At 38.7% G+C, this 21050-nt stretch overlaps 1 protein-coding gene and 1 non-coding gene across 2 annotated transcripts; both read right to left on the reverse strand.

Moving 5' to 3' along the window:
• On the reverse strand, positions 1 to 3810 carry LOC148867044 (codeine O-demethylase-like). Its single transcript, XM_088976454.1, has 4 exons — positions 3644 to 3810; positions 2001 to 2039; positions 1534 to 1858; positions 1 to 267 (listed from the first exon to the last, which is right to left on the reverse strand). Exons 1-4 carry the CDS (start codon positions 3808 to 3810, stop codon positions 1 to 3), a joined length of 798 nt encoding a protein of 265 aa, XP_088832580.1.
• An 8129-nt stretch (positions 3811 to 11939) lies between these two features.
• Positions 11940 to 12046, reverse strand: LOC148867045 (small nucleolar RNA R71). The gene has a single exon (XR_016112096.1). It is a non-coding gene; the product is annotated as a small nucleolar RNA R71 (small nucleolar RNA).
• Positions 12047 to 21050: the final 9004 nt, after the last annotated feature.

Raw genomic sequence — 21050 nt, forward strand, 5'->3', positions numbered from 1 at the left:
TTAAGATGTGTTTCTTTCCTCATTTTCTATCCTCATGAAATCAAGATAGGATTTACCATCAAGTTTTCGGGTAAAGAAATCCTTGAAATACTTCTCTACAGGCACTCTTCTGAATATTGCCGGGTTATGTGGACCAATCAAGCTTGTTGCAGGGCCTAGCGCTGCATTCAGTTTGGTGCTGTAGAATGTCGCAATTGAGAGCCTCTCCTTCATTGAGTTTACTGTTGCCCTCTGTTCAATGCTACGGTATATCCCATTGCTCACAATCTGTCAAAATAAGCAGTAAAATGTGATAAGAATAAGTTTCTCTTCATCTATCTCAAACCAAATTGAGACACTTCCACAATAAAAACCAGGAAAGTTCAGTATAAGTTTAGGCTTAAGGTTCTGTTTCTGTTTGTTTTCAGTGCAAAGCTGAACTGCGTACAAAATTTTCATGCAGTTCAGTTTTGCATCCATTTGTTTGTAACTATGATTTGCACTCTACCTGATACAAAATTTGAACTTTTTGTCTCATTCGTGATCACTGACAGTGCTAATTTTACATCCGAAAACTGATACAAAATTTCCACCACCTTCTTCCTACTTCAATTCTCTCTGATATGAAGTTGGGACCTCATCATCTTGCTTCCTAGCTCACTTCTAAAAAAATGACCCTCCTATCTCCATTCTTTTCATACAGAATGGAGACCACTTCATTTTACTTCCTGTTTTACTTCTGAAAAACAAATAAGACAGTCAAATCTGAGGCACAAGTATATTTACACAGCCTATTTTCACTCCCATCCATTTACACTAGTGCAAAAGAATTTTGATATGCAACCAGTGAACAAGTGAAAACTGATAGATCCATTGAACAGGAGCTAGGAGGGTAAATAAATTTCAGCTCAGATTAAAGGCTTACCTCATATATGTTAATAACAAATCAAATCCAATTTAGTTTTCTAACTCAAATACAAGACCTAAAAGGCTTTCAATACATCACACAATGGCTATAGGTCCAATTCTTTTAGATAAAGTGGGTTGTTAATAAGCCCAACTTATCAAATGGATAGTGCATCCCAAACAAAATACGTAAGTATAGTTGTTCAGTAGTACTCAGAATGGGGTGGTCATTAACTAGTTTTAACAAATACTCACTCAATCCTAGTCCGCCCAAGTTGTTCCCCTAACAGGAATTGGCATTGCATTCTGATCCAACCAGGTTGGACCACCCTTCCCAATGACTATATATCAGCCTCTGGTCTGGATTATAAAACAATCAATGCCTTGGAAGAAAATATCTTCAATTTGATCAACGAGGGTATGCTTATTACAATTGAATAAGACCAAGTTTGATGACAAATACTAAAAGTTCATGACCCAAGTTAATTAATAATTACTCGGGGACTTACCCCCCAAACTCAATCCAATATAACTCTACATAATTGGCACAGTGCAATTAAGATCTTATTATCATATACCTATAACTTGCTTGTAGAGCTATCATAAAGATTAACGTGATGTGATTAGAGCAAGTGAAATGAAAGATACCTCCATAATATCTCCAATATTAACTACTAAGGCATTTGGGAGTGGTTTAACAGGAACCCATTTCCCTTGTTTCCTTATCTGAAGGCCTTCTGTTTCATTAAGTTGAAGGAGAATTGTTAGAGCATCAGCATCTGAGTGAGGAGTGAAGCCTATGGCCATCTCTGGTTGGGGACATGGGGGATAGTAATTCATTCTCATTGATTGCACTCCATCACTAAACAACTCTCTCATCTCCTCAGCCTCTATCTTTAGAGCTTTAGCCATTTGGTCTAAAATTTTCAGAGCAAGTTTTCTTAATTCCGATGAGTAAACTTCTAGGCACTCTCTGCAATAGAAAATTCAGCAATCTTCAATAATCCATTAATGTACAACAAAATCTAATACCTAACCCATGGACATAAAATGTTGCTGAAATCAATATAGAAAGACAGAGAGAGAAAGAGAGAGAGAGAGAGAGAGAGAGAGACCCAAAAGACCAAGGGAGCTTTTCAAATAAGTATGATTTCCTTATTTAACATGTTCCACTTATTTTAAAAATGTCACATTGATCATTTCCATATGAAAGTATATACGGTTAACAACAAGGTCAATTAAGTAAAACTGTTAAAACTGTTGATGTTCTAGTAACATATAAATATATGGTTGGTTTTAGAAAATACACAAAACTGAAAACCATATATGCACCTCTCTGTATATCGGCTAGTTAGGGACCTAGGGTGTAACTTGGGCACGTTTGGTCGTGTTTATGGGCCAACCCAGGACCTCAGGACTAACACTGAGGATTTCAACCTCAAGGCCGCCCAACTCAACCCAAAGTCAAAGGCTGAGTTTGCCCACCCAAGATAGCTAGCGTTATTCTCTTCCTCTTGTCCATCAATGCTGGCCGCTCAGGTGGTTTGACTTGTTTGGGTTTGAAAGTCCTGTCTGAATTGGATCAGGTTGTCAAAGTCTTATTTGGTAGAACCCTTTCTTAAAACTTTTACTTTATCTATTCCATTCCATTCGATTTTTCCTTTGGCCTAGGTTTTCTGATAATAATATAAAACTCTCACCTCCCTTTCATTGTCTTTATAGAACACAAAGCATTTATTTTTCAAAAACACTAGCTTTACCCTTGTATGAGGCTTGATGAGGGTAAATTTGGCCTGACCTATCAACACCCGGACATGTGGAAGTGACATTGTGATTGGACGATGACTCGACATTCCTTGTCACCTCAGCGAGCAAGGTCAACTCGGGTACCTCGCTCAAGACCGAGGTTCGAGCAGCTCGTGATGGCCCGACCTACCGACGTGACACATAGCCAACTTCTAGAAGCTATCAAGATGTCTCTGAGCTCTCTGGGATCACACCGCACGTCTGCAAGCCTTATCCTTATCCTGCCCGGATCAGACGGACTTGATAAGCCTTATTAGCTTACATGAAGTCCACCTCCCAGTGCCGAACGGATTCCTAATAGCACGGATCGGGGATCTTGAAGCTGTTCCATAAGGCCTATGGCAGCTCACCTATATAAGGGCATCAACCCCAACGACACAAGGTACATGCGATTATTTGCTTACTAGCCATCTATCTAGCATACAAGTTTTAAGCTCGCACACAGAGAGCTAACTTAAGCATTAGAGCACCCACACCGGGTAAGCCACCCTGGGTCCTCTGTGTCTTCTTCTTTTGCAGTTTGACTGGCCAACAAACCAGACCATTGTCCAAACTGCCCTCCATCTAAGAGCATCCAGATCACATACTATCAATTGGCATCGTCTATGGGAACCACTACACAAAAGCTAAGTTCCTACCTCTAATTTTACCTTTGCAAACTTCAATGGCTTCCTCAAGCAATAACAAGAATGTCGAGATGCCCGCCACCCGGGGGTAAGATCAACCTGCAGTTAATCCAGAGACCCCCTCTATGACTATCGGGCAGTTCATAGTGCTCCTCACCCTTCCAGGAGTGTCAGTAGCCCAGAACTCAACATTCCCTCTCCAACAAGTTAACATGCTGATACCTCATGTGAGCGTCCCTCTCCTAGCGGTAGAGCCCTTTACGGTTCCCACTGGGATAGATGCACGATAGTTCTATGAGCTGGTGTAGAACGTCCGAATCATGAACCTGCAGAGAGAGCTTTGGAGCATACATGTCGCCACAACAGCCTCAATAGTATTAGTATCAACACCAGCATCACCATTAGCAGAACCTGGAGAACTGACATCAACCACCACCCCAGGGTCCGACACCACCTTGGGTTCCAACCCCACTAGTGAAACAATCAGCCACATCATAGTTGATAGAACGACCAGCCTCACCAGTTGTAGAGTAAATAGCATCAACACCCCCAACACCCCTAGCAGTGTCATCAGCAAAACAACTAGCAACCAAGCAACTCACAGCCAATCAACCAATAGCCCGAGTAAGGAATGAGGATCCAGCTCGGGATCCCTCGTACCACCTCTGCAACCCAGACTTGGCTTGTGCTCGGGAGAATGTCAAAAATTGGGAGAATGCCAAGGCCGAGACTTTGGCCAACACTGAAGTGAATAGCACCAACGAGGTGACCAAGAAGCAATGCCGTAGACGTGCACGCCACACCTCCGGAAAGAGTAGTGCCACCCTCACTGCAGAAGTTGAGAAGAGAAGGGAATAAGTTATAGCAGTTCAACAAACCTCGATTCCTTTGAGCCAGTTGAAGAACTTTCAGACACCCGCACTGGAGACCTACGATGGAAGCACCGACCCCAATGATCACACTGATAGCTTCCTGTTACTAATTTACTCCATGGGGCAGATGAAGCCTGTCTCTATATGGCCTTCTCTATGACTTTCAGAGACATGACAAGATTATGGTACCGAGGGCTACCCCTTGGCTCAATAAAAAGTTGGAGCCAGTTCATGGACCTCTTCACAATGCACTTCGCCACATGTAAGAAGTGACCAAAGTCAGTGACTAGCCTTTTGAATGTGGTACAATGAGAAAATGAGTCCCTCAAGGACTATATCAAAAGGTTCAATTTAGAAAGTCTACAATTACCAAACTTTGACCTGGCCGTACAACTCATTACGGCTTAGAAGGGACTCTGCCACATTAATCTCCATTGGCAGCTCGAGTTGAACCCATCTACTTCCATGGAGGCATTCCTTCCAGAAGCCGACGATAATCTCATCAAGGCGGAGGAGGCTCTCGAGTCCCGATTAGAGCTGCACTAGGTCAGAAAAAGGAAGATAACATAGGAAGAAGCAAGCACCAATGGAGAAAGAGTAAGTCACCAAAGAGAAGCAGGTCACCGCACAAAAGTTGCCACAACCTGAAGTATGAGATCAAGGAGCTGATCTGCCACGGCTATCTTAGAAACTTCACCAAGTATGATGATAGAGACAAAGATCACCGACCTGCCGAGCAGTGAAGAGATGCAACAGAAGTGAGCAGGTGGAATGACCACGACTAGCAATCTCAGGATCCACTAGTATAGGAGAGATCGATCCACGGGGTAATCAACATGATTACCAATGGGTCGACAGTAGCAGGTTGCAGTACAGTGGTAGGCAAGACATCATCCCAGGAGCTAGAGCACGAGGATGAGAACCTGCCGAAGTGCCCTCTAGTGGAAGAAGTCATATACTTTACTAAGGATCCAGTATCCGCATGATGACACTCTCATTGTCAAAGTGGTAATTAATGAATTCGAGGTAAAGCAGATCTTGGTTGATTTAGGCAGCTCCATGGACATTCTTTTCCTGGAGGCATTTGAGAAGATGAAGCTGGATTGGGAGGACCTTCAACCAGTAGAAATGCCCCTAGTCGATTTCAATGGAGACATGGTGAAGCCCCTCGACAGGATTAGAGTGTCAGTGGCGGTAGAAGCAGAGCTCAATACTGTTTGGTTCAAACAAACCTTCCTCATGGTAGCCACGCCATCCCCCTACAATGACATTTTAGGTTATCCCATCTTGCATGCACTTCATAGGTGGTGTCGACCTATTACCTCTCGATGAAGTTCTCGATGAGGTACAGAGTGGGGGTAGTATGGGGCGACCAGCTTGAATTGCGGAAGTGCTACTTCATGACACTAAAGGGCAAAGCAAAGCTAGCAGATGTTGTCGAGCTAGAGCCACTCCCTGAACACACCGATGAGCGAGGTGCACCGATGGAGAATACAATCCAGGTTCGATCTCTAATACCAAGCCCATGAAGACTCTCCAGATTGGTGCTCTCCTAAGTGAACCACTTCGGTTGCAACTAATAAGTTTTTTACTTCAAAACTTAGATGTTTTTGCATAGTTGGTAGTAGAGATGCCCGACATTGACCCTAGCATAATTACTCACAAGCTTAATGTGGACCCTTTAGTCAGGCCAGTCAGGCAAAGGAAAAGAAACCTCACCCTAGAGAGGTGGAGGGTAGTAGATGAGGAGGTCAGGAAGCTCCTTGTAGCAGACTTCGCCAGAGAGGTCCAATACCCGAGTTGGGTAGCCAATCCTGTACTCGTGAAGAAAGCCGACGACAAGTGGCGCATGTGCATCAACTACACCGGCCTCAATAGAGCCTGCCCAAAGGACAACTTCCCTCTTCCTAGAATAGACAAACTAGTAGGTGCGACCTCGGGGCATGAGTTGTTGAACTTCATGGATGCCTATTCCGGCTACAACCAAATCAGGATGGACTTAGCCGACGAAGAAAAAACAGCTTTTGTAACTGAACTAGGGCTATACTGTTGTAACGTGATGCACTTTGGATTGAAAAACGCTGGAACAACCTTCCAGTGACCTATAAATAAAGTATTTGAGCCTTTAATAAGAAATGAAGTTGAATGTTACATAGATGACATGGTTCTAAAGACACAATTTTCTTCTTCCCTTATTAATGATCTAAATAGTGTTTCTGAAATCTTAAGAAAATTTAACATGAAGCACAAGTCGAACAAATGTGTCTTTGGGGTCGCGCTAGGCAAGTTCATTGGTTATATAATAAACCAGCATGGCATCGAAGCCAAGCCAGATAAAATAAAAGCTATCTTAGATATGAGACCGCCCCAGACGATAAAAGAAGTACAAGGGTTAACTGGCCAAATTGCCACCTTGAACCGATTTGATTGGTCCAAAGAGTGCCAGCTCACATTTGACAATCTCAAGAAATAGTTAAGTTCACCCCGGTTTTGACCCGACTTGAATCTGGAGACGAGCTAAAACTTAACCTCTTTGTAAGTGATGAGCTATTCAGCTCAGTACTAATAAGAGAAGTAGACCAGGTCCAAAGACTCGTCTACTATATTAGTAAGGTTTTGTAGGCAACTGAGACCAGGTACCCCAACATCGAAAAGCTGGCCTTCCAAGCCCACACCATCATCGTCCTAACTGATAGACCCTTGAGGCACATTCCACTGAAGCCCGAGGTCTCAGGCTGGTTGACGAAATGGGCCATTGAGTTAAGTGAATATGACATCTGGTTTGAGTTGTGCCCAGCCATTAAAGTACAGGTCTTGGTAGATTCCATTGCTGAATGCACGTTCACCGCACTGACCCCTAAGGTGGCTAAGCCGACCTTCATTTTAGAGGCAACAACTAGCATGATGCCCATTCTGGCCAGGGAGATCCCAGCCTAGGACAAGGAGCCCTGGATCCTCCACGTCGATGGCTCGTCTAATCAGCGAGGAAGCGGAGCCAGACTCATACTATATAGGTCAAGTGAGGTGAAACTAGAGTATGCTCTCCGGTTCAGATTTGAGTTATCAAACAATGAAGCAAAGTATGAGGCATTGATAGTCGAGTTGACATTGGTGAAGGAGGTCGATGCGAAGCACGTTGTGGTATGTAGCGACTCTCAACTAGTCATGAACCAAGTGAATGGCAAGTACAAGGCTCGGGAACTCCTTCCTGGCTTTCACTCTTGGTTCATCCGGCAAATACTGAGATAAAAAAATGGTGAGTTTGATGTGCTTTCTAAGCTGGCCAACATGAGCGACATCACCACGAGGACAATGTACATCGAAGACCTGCCGTGACCTAGAATTGTGTGGGTGGTGGAAGAGCTCATCCCCATGTTGACAACAGAACCGAGCTGGATTGACCCGCTTGTCAATTATCTGCCCCATAGGACCTTGCCTATAGATCGGAATGCGACCTTCGAAAGCAAGTCAGGTGCTACATGAGATCTACGAAGGTCTCTCTAGAGAACACCTGGGGGCAGGGCGCTTGCCTAAAAAGTGCTAAGGAAAAGATATTATTGGCCTACAATGAAAGTAGATGCACTCAAACTCATTCAGAAGTGTGATAACTGCCAAAGGCACTTCACTTGAGCTCCTTTGGTAGTAGTTGACAACCATTTTTAATTGTAACTAAATACAATGAAGAGTAAATAGTGAAATCGGTAACAATTATTCACTTGTTGCTAATTTAACAATAGTTTATAATTATTATTGCTAAAATTATTATAGGCAATAATTGCAAAATTGTTGCTAATTATATTTGCAACAATTAAATAGAATTGTTTTGTCAACAATTCATAACAATCATATGATTACCTTTATTTTAATGAGAATTGTTACAAAAGATAGTTATAAGCAATAATTGATCAATTGTTGCCTATGCTTTAGCAATAATTAATGTGCTTGCTTTTACTAGCATATATGACTACAGTTAGCAAATTGTTGCAAAAATTACTTTTAGCTATAATCAATAGTAATTGTTCCAAATATTGTGTATTGGGCCACTGTTGGTTTTCATTGTTGCAAAAAGATAATTTTAACAACAATTATATCAACCATTGCTATACATTATCAATAGCAACAATTGATTGTAATTAAAAACTTTTAACCACACCATTATTGGCAAAAGCCAACCTGGTTGTAACTAAAACTTTTTGGAAGTTGCTGCCGGAGAACTCTTGACAAACTCAGAACTCTCTCACTATACGCTCAATGGTCTAGGTGCTGAATACGATGCCTTTGTCATTTCAGTAACCACTTGGTCAAAGGAGCTATCGTTCGAGGACCTGCAGGCTTTGTTACTGAATCAAGAACTCAGAATGGAAGCTTCTTCTCAGAATTCCACTTTGTTTCCCTTGGCTAACACTACCAATAGAACTCCCAAGTACAAGAGCCCTTTTCCCTCTTCCAAATTGGACAACTCTACTTCTGATGGGAATAATCCACCTAAAAAAAAAACATCGAAGTATGCATTGAACCCCTGTCAGATCTGTGGTGGTTGGAATCACTTAGCATTCTGGTGTAGAAATTGGTTCAATCAATACTTCAAGCCCAAAAATTGCAAGCCTACCACTGACAACTCCACTTTGACAACCTACACTACATCTACTACTCCTGCTTCAGACAATTGTTGGTATCCTGACTCAGGCACCACCAACCATCTTACAGCTGATCTTGGAAAGCTCCAACTAAATTCAGAGTATCATGGTCCTAGCCAAGTCACCATAGGTAATGACCAAGGTCTGCATATTTCACATACTGGTACATCTATTTCATGGGATTTCTTGACCTCTCATCTTAGGTAACATATTACATGTTCCCTATATTCATAAGAATCTTCTCCCGGTAGCACAATTTACTAATGACAACAATGTTTTATTCAAATTTCACCCTTCCTATTGTGTTGTCAAGGATCTCACCGGGGGGGAGATTCTCCTTCGAGGGAAAAGTAGAGACGACTTATATGTGTTCAATGCTTTAGATTGTCACCTGCAAACTAGTTCCTCACTAGTTGCTTTAGTTGCTGAAATAAAGACCCTTGATATCTGTCCCCACAAGCTTGGTCATCCCTCTCTTCATGTTGTCAAGGATGTGCTCTGGATTTCCAATATTTTTATCACTGACAATTCCTCTTTATGTTGCAAGATGAGAGTAGAATTTATCGTATTTTTATCCCTAATTATTCTGTCTTTTATACTAAATTAACATCTAATTGGACTCATATCTCTTATATTTTGGTCCAAGGTATGAAAGAAGGCATTAAGAACAAAGAAAGACAAATCGGATGATTTTTTACAGTTTCGACATCATTCAGTTATTTGGGCCTAACTCGCAACTCCAAACTCCTAATGGGCTGATTCAAGATCCACTGTAAAGATAAGAAAAAAATCCACAACTTTCATGTTTTAGGATTTCACAGATTCGGCCTGAATCGAAGTCAAATCCGGGCTTGAAGTCGGGGCAATTTCATAGGAAGGCCCAATCTACAGCTGAATCCCAACTCGCAGAAAATCCTGGCTGAAGCCCAATTCGTAAGGGAGGTCTATTACGAATCCAAGAACAAGAAACTAAGAAGAATCCTTCTAGATCTAAATTCTTGATGTAATCTTAAAGTGAAAAAGGGATTGATTTCAAGAGATAAAGAGATAGAATTAGAATTAGGACTGGACTTTCTATTTCTTGTAAAGATCAACTTCAAGAGAAAGTAGGAGATCACCCTCTCCCCTTTAATCTATAAGAAGGAGGGGGCAGACCAGCTTAAGGTATCACTTGATCACTAAATCATCCAATCATTCAACTTCTGATTTGAATCAAGGAGGAAGGAGCAATCAGTCAAGAAGGGTTCAAAAAAGGTTCAAGAATGGTTCAAGAATTCAAGAAACTTCAAGAGGAGGAGATCTCAGTACCATGGGCGAATTCAAGAGTTCTTTCTTCCCCTTTGTTTATTTTAATTCTTCCAATCATTCAACTTCTGATTTGAATCAAGGAGGAAGGAGCAATCAGTCAAGAAGGGTTCAAAAAAGGTTCAAGAATGGTTCAAGAATTCAAGAAACTTCAAGAGGAGGAGATCTCAGTACCATGGGCGAATTCAAGAGTTCTTTCTTCCCCTTTGTTTATTTTAATTCTTCCAATCATTCAACTTCTGATTTGAATCAAGGAGGAAGGAGCAATCAGTCAAGAAGGGTTCAAAAAAGGTTCAAGAATGGTTCAAGAATTCAAGAAACTTCAAGAGGAGGAGATCTCAGTACCATGGGCGAATTCAAGAGTTCTTTCTTCCCCTTTGTTTATTTTAATTCTTCCATCATGAATTGATTTGTTTCTTGTTAGGTCTATGGAAAGCCTAACCATGTTAATGAATATATTTTTATCTTTTTGGTTTATCCAAGATTGTGATTTTCATATAGTCTATGAATTATTGTGCTTAATGCAATTAAGAGTTTGACCACCTCTTAATTGATTTGGGTTATGTGAATGAATTGAGAGAGGAATTCACATAATTGACAGAATAATTCATAGTGTGAATTGAATGGTATATAGAGATATATATACATGATTCATCTGAATTTAATGGTTTTCTTGGACTTAATGCACTTCCATCTTGAGAGCTCTACTCGAGAGATCGAAGGATTACCTGATGGAGATAGGTTTAGTATATCTCGAGAGAGAATATTAAATAAATTTGTGAAAATCTCAGCTTATAGGAATAATAATTAATCTTGGATAATCAGACCCATCAATATTCATTACATTGGTTAGGTGGACCAAAAGTCCTAGCGATTTCATCATTTGCATATTCGATTAGTGATAACTCTTGTTTTTTTTTCCTTTGTTCTAGCTTTATTTTTAGTAGTTCTTGCTCAATTCTAAATTTTGATTGTCCAAATAATTAGGGGAAATTGTGATTCTAATATTTATTTTGTTAATTCCTTGTGGGAACGATATTATTACACTACTTGATAAATAGTGCACTTGCTAGGATTATATTTTCATAGCTATCAAGTTTTTGGCACTATTGCTAGGGATTTAATCCTAAAATAATATTAGAATTTGTTAACCTTGATTAATTTGTACTTTTTATTTCTATTATTATTTTTATTATTATTCTATTTTCCAATTTCCTTTTATTTTTGTTATTATTTTTATTTTTATTTGTTTGTTTGAATTCTTGTTAGTTCAGAATTACTAGTGCATGACACGCACTAGACAGGAAGGATTAGCAAAATTCGATCCTGAGATTGAAAGGACCCTTCGCTTGTTACAAAGGGCCAACAAAGGAAAAGCAAGATAAGAGGTTGTTATTTGCGAATAGGCCATAGAGATAGAAGGAGAGATGGTAGAAGGAAATTGCACCCTCTTGGACTATGCTTTTCCAAACATTGATGGGGTGACATCCAGCATTTGCAAGCCTACCATCCATGCCAATAATTTTGAAATAAAGCCTGCAATAATTCAAATGATCCAAATTAGTATTCAGTTTAGTGGGTTACCAAGTGATGACCCTAATGCACACATCATTTACTTCCTTGAAATATGTGATACATTTAAACACAATGGAGTTAGTGGTGATGCAATTAGGTTAAGATTATTTCCTTTTTCATTGCGTGATAGAGCTAAAGATTGGCTCAACTCACTCCCTACAGGAAGCATCACCACTTGGAATGATTTAACCCAGAAATTTTTGGCTAAATATTTCCCACCCTCCAAAACATCAAAATTAATTAATGATATTACCACTTTTGCTCAATTTGAAAGGGAATCCTTGTATGAAGCATGGGAACGATTCAAGGAAATGCTTAGGAAGTGTCATCACCATGGGATACCAACTTGGTGACAGATTCAGACTTTTTACAATGGTATTAACCCCTCTAATCGATCTATTATTGATGCAGCCACAGGTGGTGCGATCATGATGAAAACACCGGAGGAAGCTTATGACCTAATAGAGGAGATGGTGTCAAACAACTACCAATGGAGCAATGATTGAACCAATTAGAGGGGAATACACCATATCGATTCCCTTGTAGCCATATCTGCGCAACTTGCTAGTCTGAATAAGAAGTTTGGTGCTTTTAATATTGCAACCATTAATACACCGTCTAGCATCTCATGCGATTTATGTGGTCAAATAGGACATACTAATTCTGATTGTCAATTAAATAGTCCTTTTATTTCCCATGAGAATGCTAATTTTATCTCTCATGCTGGCAGGTCAAACTTCAACTCATACTCCAATACATACAACCCAGGGTGGAGGAGTCATCCCAACTTCTCTTGGAGCAACAATCATCAAAAGGCATCCATGGGATTCCAACCACAACCACAACCACCCCCACAAGAGAAAAAGAGTAATCTGGAGGAGATGATTTCTAAGTTCATCAACACTACTAAAGCAAAATTCCAAAGCCATGAAACAACAATTAAGAACTTAGAAGCTCAAATGGGGCAGGTTGTAAGCATGTTATCAGAAAAGAAAGAGAGAAGGCTACCCAACAACACAAAAATGAACCCCAGAGAGCAAGTAAATGCCATAACTTTAAGAAGTGGGAAAACAGTTGGCGAAATTCAAAGAAAGGACAAGGAAGCTGAAGTGGCCGATCTACAAAAAGAGAATGAGAGAAGTACCCCTAAACTGAATTTACATGAAATTAAACTTCCTATTCCCTACCCAAGAAGAATCTTGAAGGCTAAATTAGATAAGCAATTTGAAAAATTTTTAGAAGTTTTCAAAAAGATTCATATTAACCTTCCTCTTCTTGATGTTTTGTCATAGATGTCGAAGTATGCCAAATTCCTGAAAGAGGTAATGTCCAACAAAACAAAGTGGGAGGATGGTGAGATGGTAAAACTAAATGAAGAATGTTCAGTAATTCTTCAAAAGAAATTGCCCCCAAATCTTAAGGATCCAGAGAGTTTTTCTATACCTTGCACCATAGGGAATACTGAATTTGAAAAAGCTTTATGTAATTTAGGTGCTAGTATAAATTTAATGCATTATTCTATTTTTGAAAAACTTGGACTACATGAACTAACATCTACAACTATTATCCTATAATTAACTGATAGAAGCATTAAATATCCTAGGGGAATAGTAGAAGATGTTTTGGTCAAAGTGGGCAATTTTATTATTCCTGCTGATTTCGTTGTGTTGGATATGGAGGAAGATAGGAAAATGCCGTTAATTCTAGGGAGACATTTTCTTGCTACTGGTGATGATTTAATTGATGTGCGAAAAGGTCTACTTACCCTTAGAATCAATGGTGAAGAAGTGGTGTTCAATGTATTTAAAACCATGGAACATCCCAACACAATTGAACATGAAATTTATGTAATCGATAGCATTGATGTTGGTGTAGCCGAAGTAGACACATCTAAATCAAAAGACACGCTGAAAGTTGCACTTAACAATAGTCCCAATCAATTGCAACAAGTAGAGCAGAAGTTTGTACTGAAATCAGAATTGCAAAATTTGACTTCTGAGTTAGATTCTTTTGAAATTACAATTCATAAAGCATCTTCACCTCCATCTTACACAAAACCCCTCCCATCCATTGTACAGGTCCCCATTCCAGGTTTAAACCCACCTATGAAGGATGAAAGGGGGAAACATCGGAAGTTAAAAACCAAGTGGGGTGGACCCTTTAAAGGGGCTAAAGTATTCCCTCATGGAGCGATTGAAATACATAATGATGATGGGAGTACATTCAAGGTAAATGGACAGTGGTGGAAGCATTACATCAAAGGAGAACAACCTATCCACCATGGGTCCATCCTCTCCTTGAAACCGCCATGAAAGAAAGGTAAAGGTCAAGCTCACGACTTAAAAAGAACGCTTGTGGGAGGCAACCCATTAAGTTATTTGTTTGTTTTATTCAAATTTTTTATGAGTGTGTTTTTTTCTTTTCTCTCTCTCTCCTCGTATCTCACATCTGTAGGCTCTCAATTAGGCATTCAGGGAAGTCCTCTTAATTCTCTCTCCTTGTTTTTACTATGAGTATTTCATACATTGAGGACAATGTAGATCTTAAGTGTGGGGGAGGATTAAAGAAGTTGATAAAATTTTCGAACTCTGGTATGCTTTGATTATCACTTTTTAGCATTTCCTTTTGAAATTTCTGCTCCTTAGAGACTTGTTTTTGAATAATTGCAAACCACCTTGAATCATGTGCTTAGGAAGGATAGATAAGAAAGGATGCAGGCAAATCTAGCTAAAATTTCTGGCTTTGGAAGGCATCTTAGTAGTTTGAATGATCAACGGGCAAGATGCAATACAGATTTGACCCTTGTTAGCATTTGGTTTCTAACGGACAAACATGGGTTGATTATTCTGGAACTTGTTTTGTTAGGCATGTTAAAACCACGATAATGAGTTCATGTATTAGAACGTGTTATCCAAAAAAAAAAAACTCGTGTGAGATGGAGCATAAAATGCACTCACACCGAAAGAAAAAAAGAGCTAGGGTGAGATGGAGCATAAAATGCACTCACACTAAAAGAATAAAAGGGTGAGATGGAGCATAAAATGCACTCATCCCTAGATCCCAAACCCTAACTCACATTTTGATGCATTGCACTCATGATAAGTGGTGGAGATGTGATATATGAGCAAGCTTATGGTAATAACATTCCTTGTTTTGTTCTGAAGAATCATGAAATGGTATTTTTTGAATCTTGCCATGTGTGATTATAAAAACAAAGAGGGCTTACTCTAGCCCTAAATTATTCATGCGAAGAGATGCCTGCTTCCCTTGATTATCGATCTCACTTAGGTACATGAGGATTGGCGATTTAAGATTATTCTTGGATAAGTTAAAAAGGAAAAGAAGTGGACAAAGGGAAGAAGCATGGATATTGATCAAGGCTTGCAGGAGGACAAATACCCTGTTGAGAGAAATCCAAAACAAATATTTTAGTTAGTTTGTTCTTGTTTTAAATTTGTTTTGAGTTTTGTCTTGCCCAAGGACGGGCAAGAGTTTAAGTGTGGGGGATTTGATGAGAGTAGAATTTATCCTATTTTTATCCCCAATTATTCTATTTTTTATGCTAAATTAGCATATAATTGGACTCATATCTCTTGTATTTTGGTCCAAGGTATGAAAGAAGGCAACAAGAGCAAAGAAAGACAAATCGGATGCTTTTTCACAGTTTCGACATCATTTAGTGATCTGGACCTAACTCGCGTCTCTGAATTCCGAATGGGCTGATTTAAGATCCACTGGAAATATAAGAGAAAAAGCCACAACTTTCATATTTAGGGATTTCACAGATTCATCATGAATCGAAGTCAAATCAGGGCCCGAAGTTGGGGCAATTTCATAGGAAGGCCCAATCTACAGCTGAATCCCAACTCGCAGAAAAAATTTGCTGAAGCCCAATTCGCAGAGGAGGTCTATTACGAATCCAAGAACAAGAAACTAAGAAAAATCCTTCTATCTCTAAATTCTTGATATAATCTTAGAGTGAAAAAGGGATTGCGTTCAAGAGATAAAGAGATAGGATTAGAATTAGGATAGGACTTTCTATTACTTGTAAAGATCAACTTCAAGAGAAAGTAGGAGACCACCCTCTCCCCTTTAATCTATAAGAAGGAGGGGGCAGACCAGCTTAAGGTATCACTTGATCACTAAATCATCCAATCATTCAACTTCTGATTTGAATCAAGGAGAAAGGAACAATCAGTCAAGAAGTGTTCAAGAAAGGTTCAAGAATTCAAGAAACTTCAAGAGGAGGAGATTTCAGCACCATGGGAGAATTCAAGAGTTTTTTCTTCCCCTTTGTTTGTTTTAATCTTCCATCATGAACTGATTTGTTTCTTGCTAGGGATATGGAAAGCCTAACCATGTTAATGAATATATTTTTATCTTCTTGATTTATCCAAGATTGTGATTTCCATATAGTCTATGAATTATTGTGCTTAATGCAATTAAGAGCTTGGCCACCTCTTAATTGATTTGGGTTATGTGAATTAATTGAGAAAGGAATTCACATAATTGACAAAATAATTCATAGTGTGAATTGAATGGTATATAGAGATATATATACATGATTCATCTGAATTTAATGGTTTTCTTGGACTTAATGCACTTCCATCTTGAGAGCTCTACTCGAGAGATCGAATGGTTACTTGATGGGCGTAGGTTTAGTATATCTCGAGAGAGAATATTAAATAAATTTGTGAAAATCTCAGCTTATGAGAATAACAATTAGTCTTGGTTAATCGGATTCATCAATATTCATTACATTGGTTAGGTGGACCAAAAGTCCTAGCGATTTCATCATTTGCATATTCGATTACTGATCACTCTTGTTTTTTATTTTCTTTGTTCCAATTTTATTTTTAGTAGTTCTTGCTCAATTATAAATTTCAATTGTCCAAATAATTAGGAAAAATTGTGATTCTAATACTTGTTTTGTTAAATCCCCGTGGGAACGATATTATTATACTATTTGATAAATAGTGCACTTGCTAGGGTTATATTTTCATAGCTATCACTGCACTGCCTGTCCTCTTGGAAAGAGACATCGGTTACCGCTGCCTGCCAACCTCCATTCTTATTCATCTCCTTTTGAATTAATAGTTTCTGATGTATGGGGGCCTTCCCCGGTTCCGTCTGCTCACGGTTTTAGTTACTATATAGAATTTATTGATTACTACAGTCATTATGTATGGATCTTCTCCATGATGAATAAATCTGAAGCACTTTCTATCTTCATCAAATTCTAGAAATTTGTTGTTAATATCTTTGGCTCTCACATCAAATACTTCCAGTTTGATGGTGGTGGTGAATATCTTAAGTTCACTCCTTATCTTGAATAGCAAGGCATTGTACATCGCTTCTCGTGTCCGCACACACAATATCAAAATGGTGTTGCCAAGCGCAAACACCGCCACATAGTTGAGATTGGACTCACGTTATTGGCTCACTCTCATGTACCTAAATACTATTGATTTGATGCCTTCTTCTTTGCGGTGTATCTCATTAATCAGATGCCCACTGATGTACTACGTGGTGTTTATCCATATTGAAAACTATTCTCCAAGAAACCTGATTATCACTTCTTGCGAGTATATGGATGCCTCTACTTTCCATACTTGCACCCTTATATGTCAAACATGATGGAGTACAGATCTCTTCCATGTGCATTTATTGGTTACAACCCCTTTCACAAGGGCCATCGGTGCCTTGATTCGGCTTCAGGATGCATATACACTATTGTTCATGTTCTCTTTCATGAGATAAAATTTCCCTTTGCTCACCAGTCTACCGTGCCTACACGTCACCCCTTTCTGACCCAACCTATTGGACTACCACTTATGTGTTAAACAGTGTATGCCCTTTGCTCCAATCAGATTGATGTACTTGATAACATTTATTGTAAATGAATAAAGTGCATAATTGATTCAGTGTGATTCGGTGTGTTTCTTTGTAATACCCTTAAACTGGACAATTATGAGATTCATGTTAGTTTAGAATCTTCATAGTTGTAGGATGCCCAATCTGCAGCTAAAGCCCAACTCGCAGAAAAAATTTGCTGAAGCCCAATTCGCAGAGGAGGTCTATTACGAATCCAAGACCAAGAAACTAAGAAAAATCCTTCTAGCTCTAAATTCTTGATATAATCTTAGAGTGAAAAAGGGATTGCGTTCAAGAGATAAAGAGATAGGATTAGAATTAGGATAGGACTTTCTATTTCTTGTAAAGATCAACTTCAAGAGAAAGTAGGAGACCACCCTCTCCCCTTTAATCTATAAGAAGGAGGGGGCAGACCAGCTTAAGGTATCACTTGATCACTAAATCATCCAATCATTCAACTTCTGATTTGAATCAAGGAGAAAGGAACAATCAGTCAAGAAGTGTTCAAGAAAGGTTCAAGAATTCAAGAAACTTCAAGAGGAGGAGATCTCAGCACCATGGGAGAATTCAAGAGTTTTTTCTTCCCCTTTGTTTGTTTTAATCTTCCATCATGAACTGATTTGTTTCTTGCTAGGGATATGGAAAGCCTAACCATGTTAATGAATATATTTTTATCTTCTTGATTTATCCAAGATTGTGATTTCCATATAGTCTATGAATTATTGTGCTTAATGCAATTAAGAGCTTGGCCACCTCTTAATTGATTTGGGTTATGTGAATTAATTGAGAAAGGAATTCACATAATTGACAAAATAATTCATAGTGTGAATTGAATGGTATATAGAGATATATATACATGATTCATCTGAATTTAATGGTTTTCTTGGACTTAATGCACTTCCATCTTGAGAGCTCTACTCGAGAGATCGAATGGTTACTTGATGGGCGTAGGTTTAGTATATCTCGAGAGAGAATATTAAATAAATTTGTGAAAATCTCAGCTTATGAGAATAACAATTAGTCTTGGTTAATCGGATTCATCAATATTCATTACATTGGTTAGGTGGACCAAAAGTCCTAGCGATTTCATCATTTGCATATTCGATTACTGATCACTCTTGTTTTTTATTTTCTTTGTTCCAATTTTATTTTTAGTAGTTCTTGCTCAATTATAAATTTCAATTGTCCAAATAATTAGGAAAAATTGTGATTCTAATACTTGTTTTGTTAAATCCCCGTGGGAACGATATTATTATACTATTTGATAACTAGTGCACTTGCTAGGGTTATATTTTCATAGCTATCACTGCACTGCCTGTCCTCTTGGAAAGAGACATCGGTTACCGCTGCCTGCCAACCTCCATTCTTATTCATCTCCTTTTGAATTAATAGTTTCTGATGTATGGGGGCCTTCCCCGGTTCCGTCTGCTCACGGTTTTAGTTACTATATAGAATTTATTGATTACTACAGTCATTATGTATGGATCTTCTCCATGATGAATAAATCTGAAGCACTTTCTATCTTCATCAAATTCTAGAAATTTGTTGTTAATATCTTTGGCTCTCACATCAAATACATCCAGTTTGATGGTGGTGGTGAATATCTTAAGTTCACTCCTTATCTTGAATAGCAAGGCATTGTACATCGCTTCTCGTGTCCGCACACACAATATCAAAATGGTGTTGCCAAGCGCAAACACCGCCACATAGTTGAGATTGGACTCACGTTATTGGCTCACTCTCATGTACCTAAATACTATTGATTTGATGCCTTCTTCTTTGCGGTGTATCTCATTAATCAGATGCCCACTGATGTACTACGTGGTGTTTATCCATATTGAAAACTATTCTCCAAGAAACCTGATTATCACTTCTTGCGAGTATATGGATGCCTCTACTTTCCATACTTGCACCCTTATATGTCAAACATGATGGAGTACAGATCTCTTCCATGTGCATTTATTGGTTACAACCCCTTTCACAAGGGCCATCGGTGCCTTGATTCGGCTTCAGGATGCATATACACTATTGTTCATGTTCTCTTTCATGAGATAAAATTTCCCTTTGCTCACCAGTCTACCGTGCCTACACGTCACCCCTTTCTGACCCAACCTATTGGACTACCACTTATGTGTTAAACAGTGTATGCCCTTTGCTCCAATCAGATTGATGTACTTGATAACATTTATTGTAAATGAATAAAGTGCATAATTGATTCAGTGTGATTTGGTGTGTTTCTTTGTAATACCCTTAAACTGGACAATTATGAGACTCATGTTAGTTTAGAATCTTCATAGTTGTAGGATGCCCAATCTGCAGCTAAAGCCCAACTCGCAGAAAAAATTTGCTGAAGCCCAATTCGCAGAGGAGGTCTATTACGAATCCAAGACCAAGAAACTAAGAAAAATCCTTCTAGCTCTAAATTCTTGATATAATCTTAGAGTGAAAAAGGGATTGCGTTCAAGAGATAAAGAGATAGGATTAGAATTAGGATAGGACTTTCTATTTCTTGTAAAGATCAACTTCAAGAGAAAGTAGGAGACCACCCTCTCCCCTTTAATCTATAAGAAGGAGGGGGCAGACCAGCTTAAGGTATCACTTGATCACTAAATCATCCAATCATTCAACTTCTGATTTGAATCAAGGAGAAAGGAACAATCAGTCAAGAAGTGTTCAAGAAAGGTTCAAGAATTCAAGAAACTTCAAGAGGAGGAGATCTCAGCACCATGGGAGAATTCAAGAGTTTTTTCTTCCCCTTTGTTTGTTTTAATCTTCCATCATGAACTGATTTGTTTCTTGCTAGGGATATGGAAAGCCTAACCATGTTAATGAATATATTTTTATCTTCTTGATTTATCCAAGATTGTGATTTCCATATAGTCTATGAATTATTGTGCTTAATGCAATTAAGAGCTTGGCCACCTCTTAATTGATTTGGGTTATGTGAATTAATTGAGAAAGGAATTCACATAATTGACAAAATAATTCATAGTGTGAATTGAATGGTATATAGAGATATATATACATGATTCATCTGAATTTAATGGTTTTCTTGGACTTAATGCACTTCCATCTTGAGAGCTCTACTCGAGAGATCGAATGGTTACTTGATGGGCGTAGGTTTAGTATATCTCGAGAGAGAATATTAAATAAATTTGTGAAAATCTCAGCTTATGAGAATAACAATTAGTCTTGGTTAATCGGATTCATCAATATTCATTACATTGGTTAGGTGGACCAAAAGTCCTAGCGATTTCATCATTTGCATATTCGATTACTGATCACTCTTGTTTTTTATTTTCTTTGTTCCAATTTTATTTTTAGTAGTTCTTGCTCAATTATAAATTTCAATTGTCCAAATAATTAGGAAAAATTGTGATTCTAATACTTGTTTTGTTAAATCCCCGTGGGAACGATATTATTATACTATTTGATAACTAGTGCACTTGCTAGGGTTATATTTTCATAGC

This window comes from Nelumbo lutea, chromosome 3, assembly GCF_056320005.1.
Source record: "Nelumbo lutea isolate HS-2025 chromosome 3, American lotus-T2T, whole genome shotgun sequence".
NCBI classification, from domain to species: Eukaryota; Viridiplantae; Streptophyta; class Magnoliopsida; order Proteales; family Nelumbonaceae; genus Nelumbo; species Nelumbo lutea.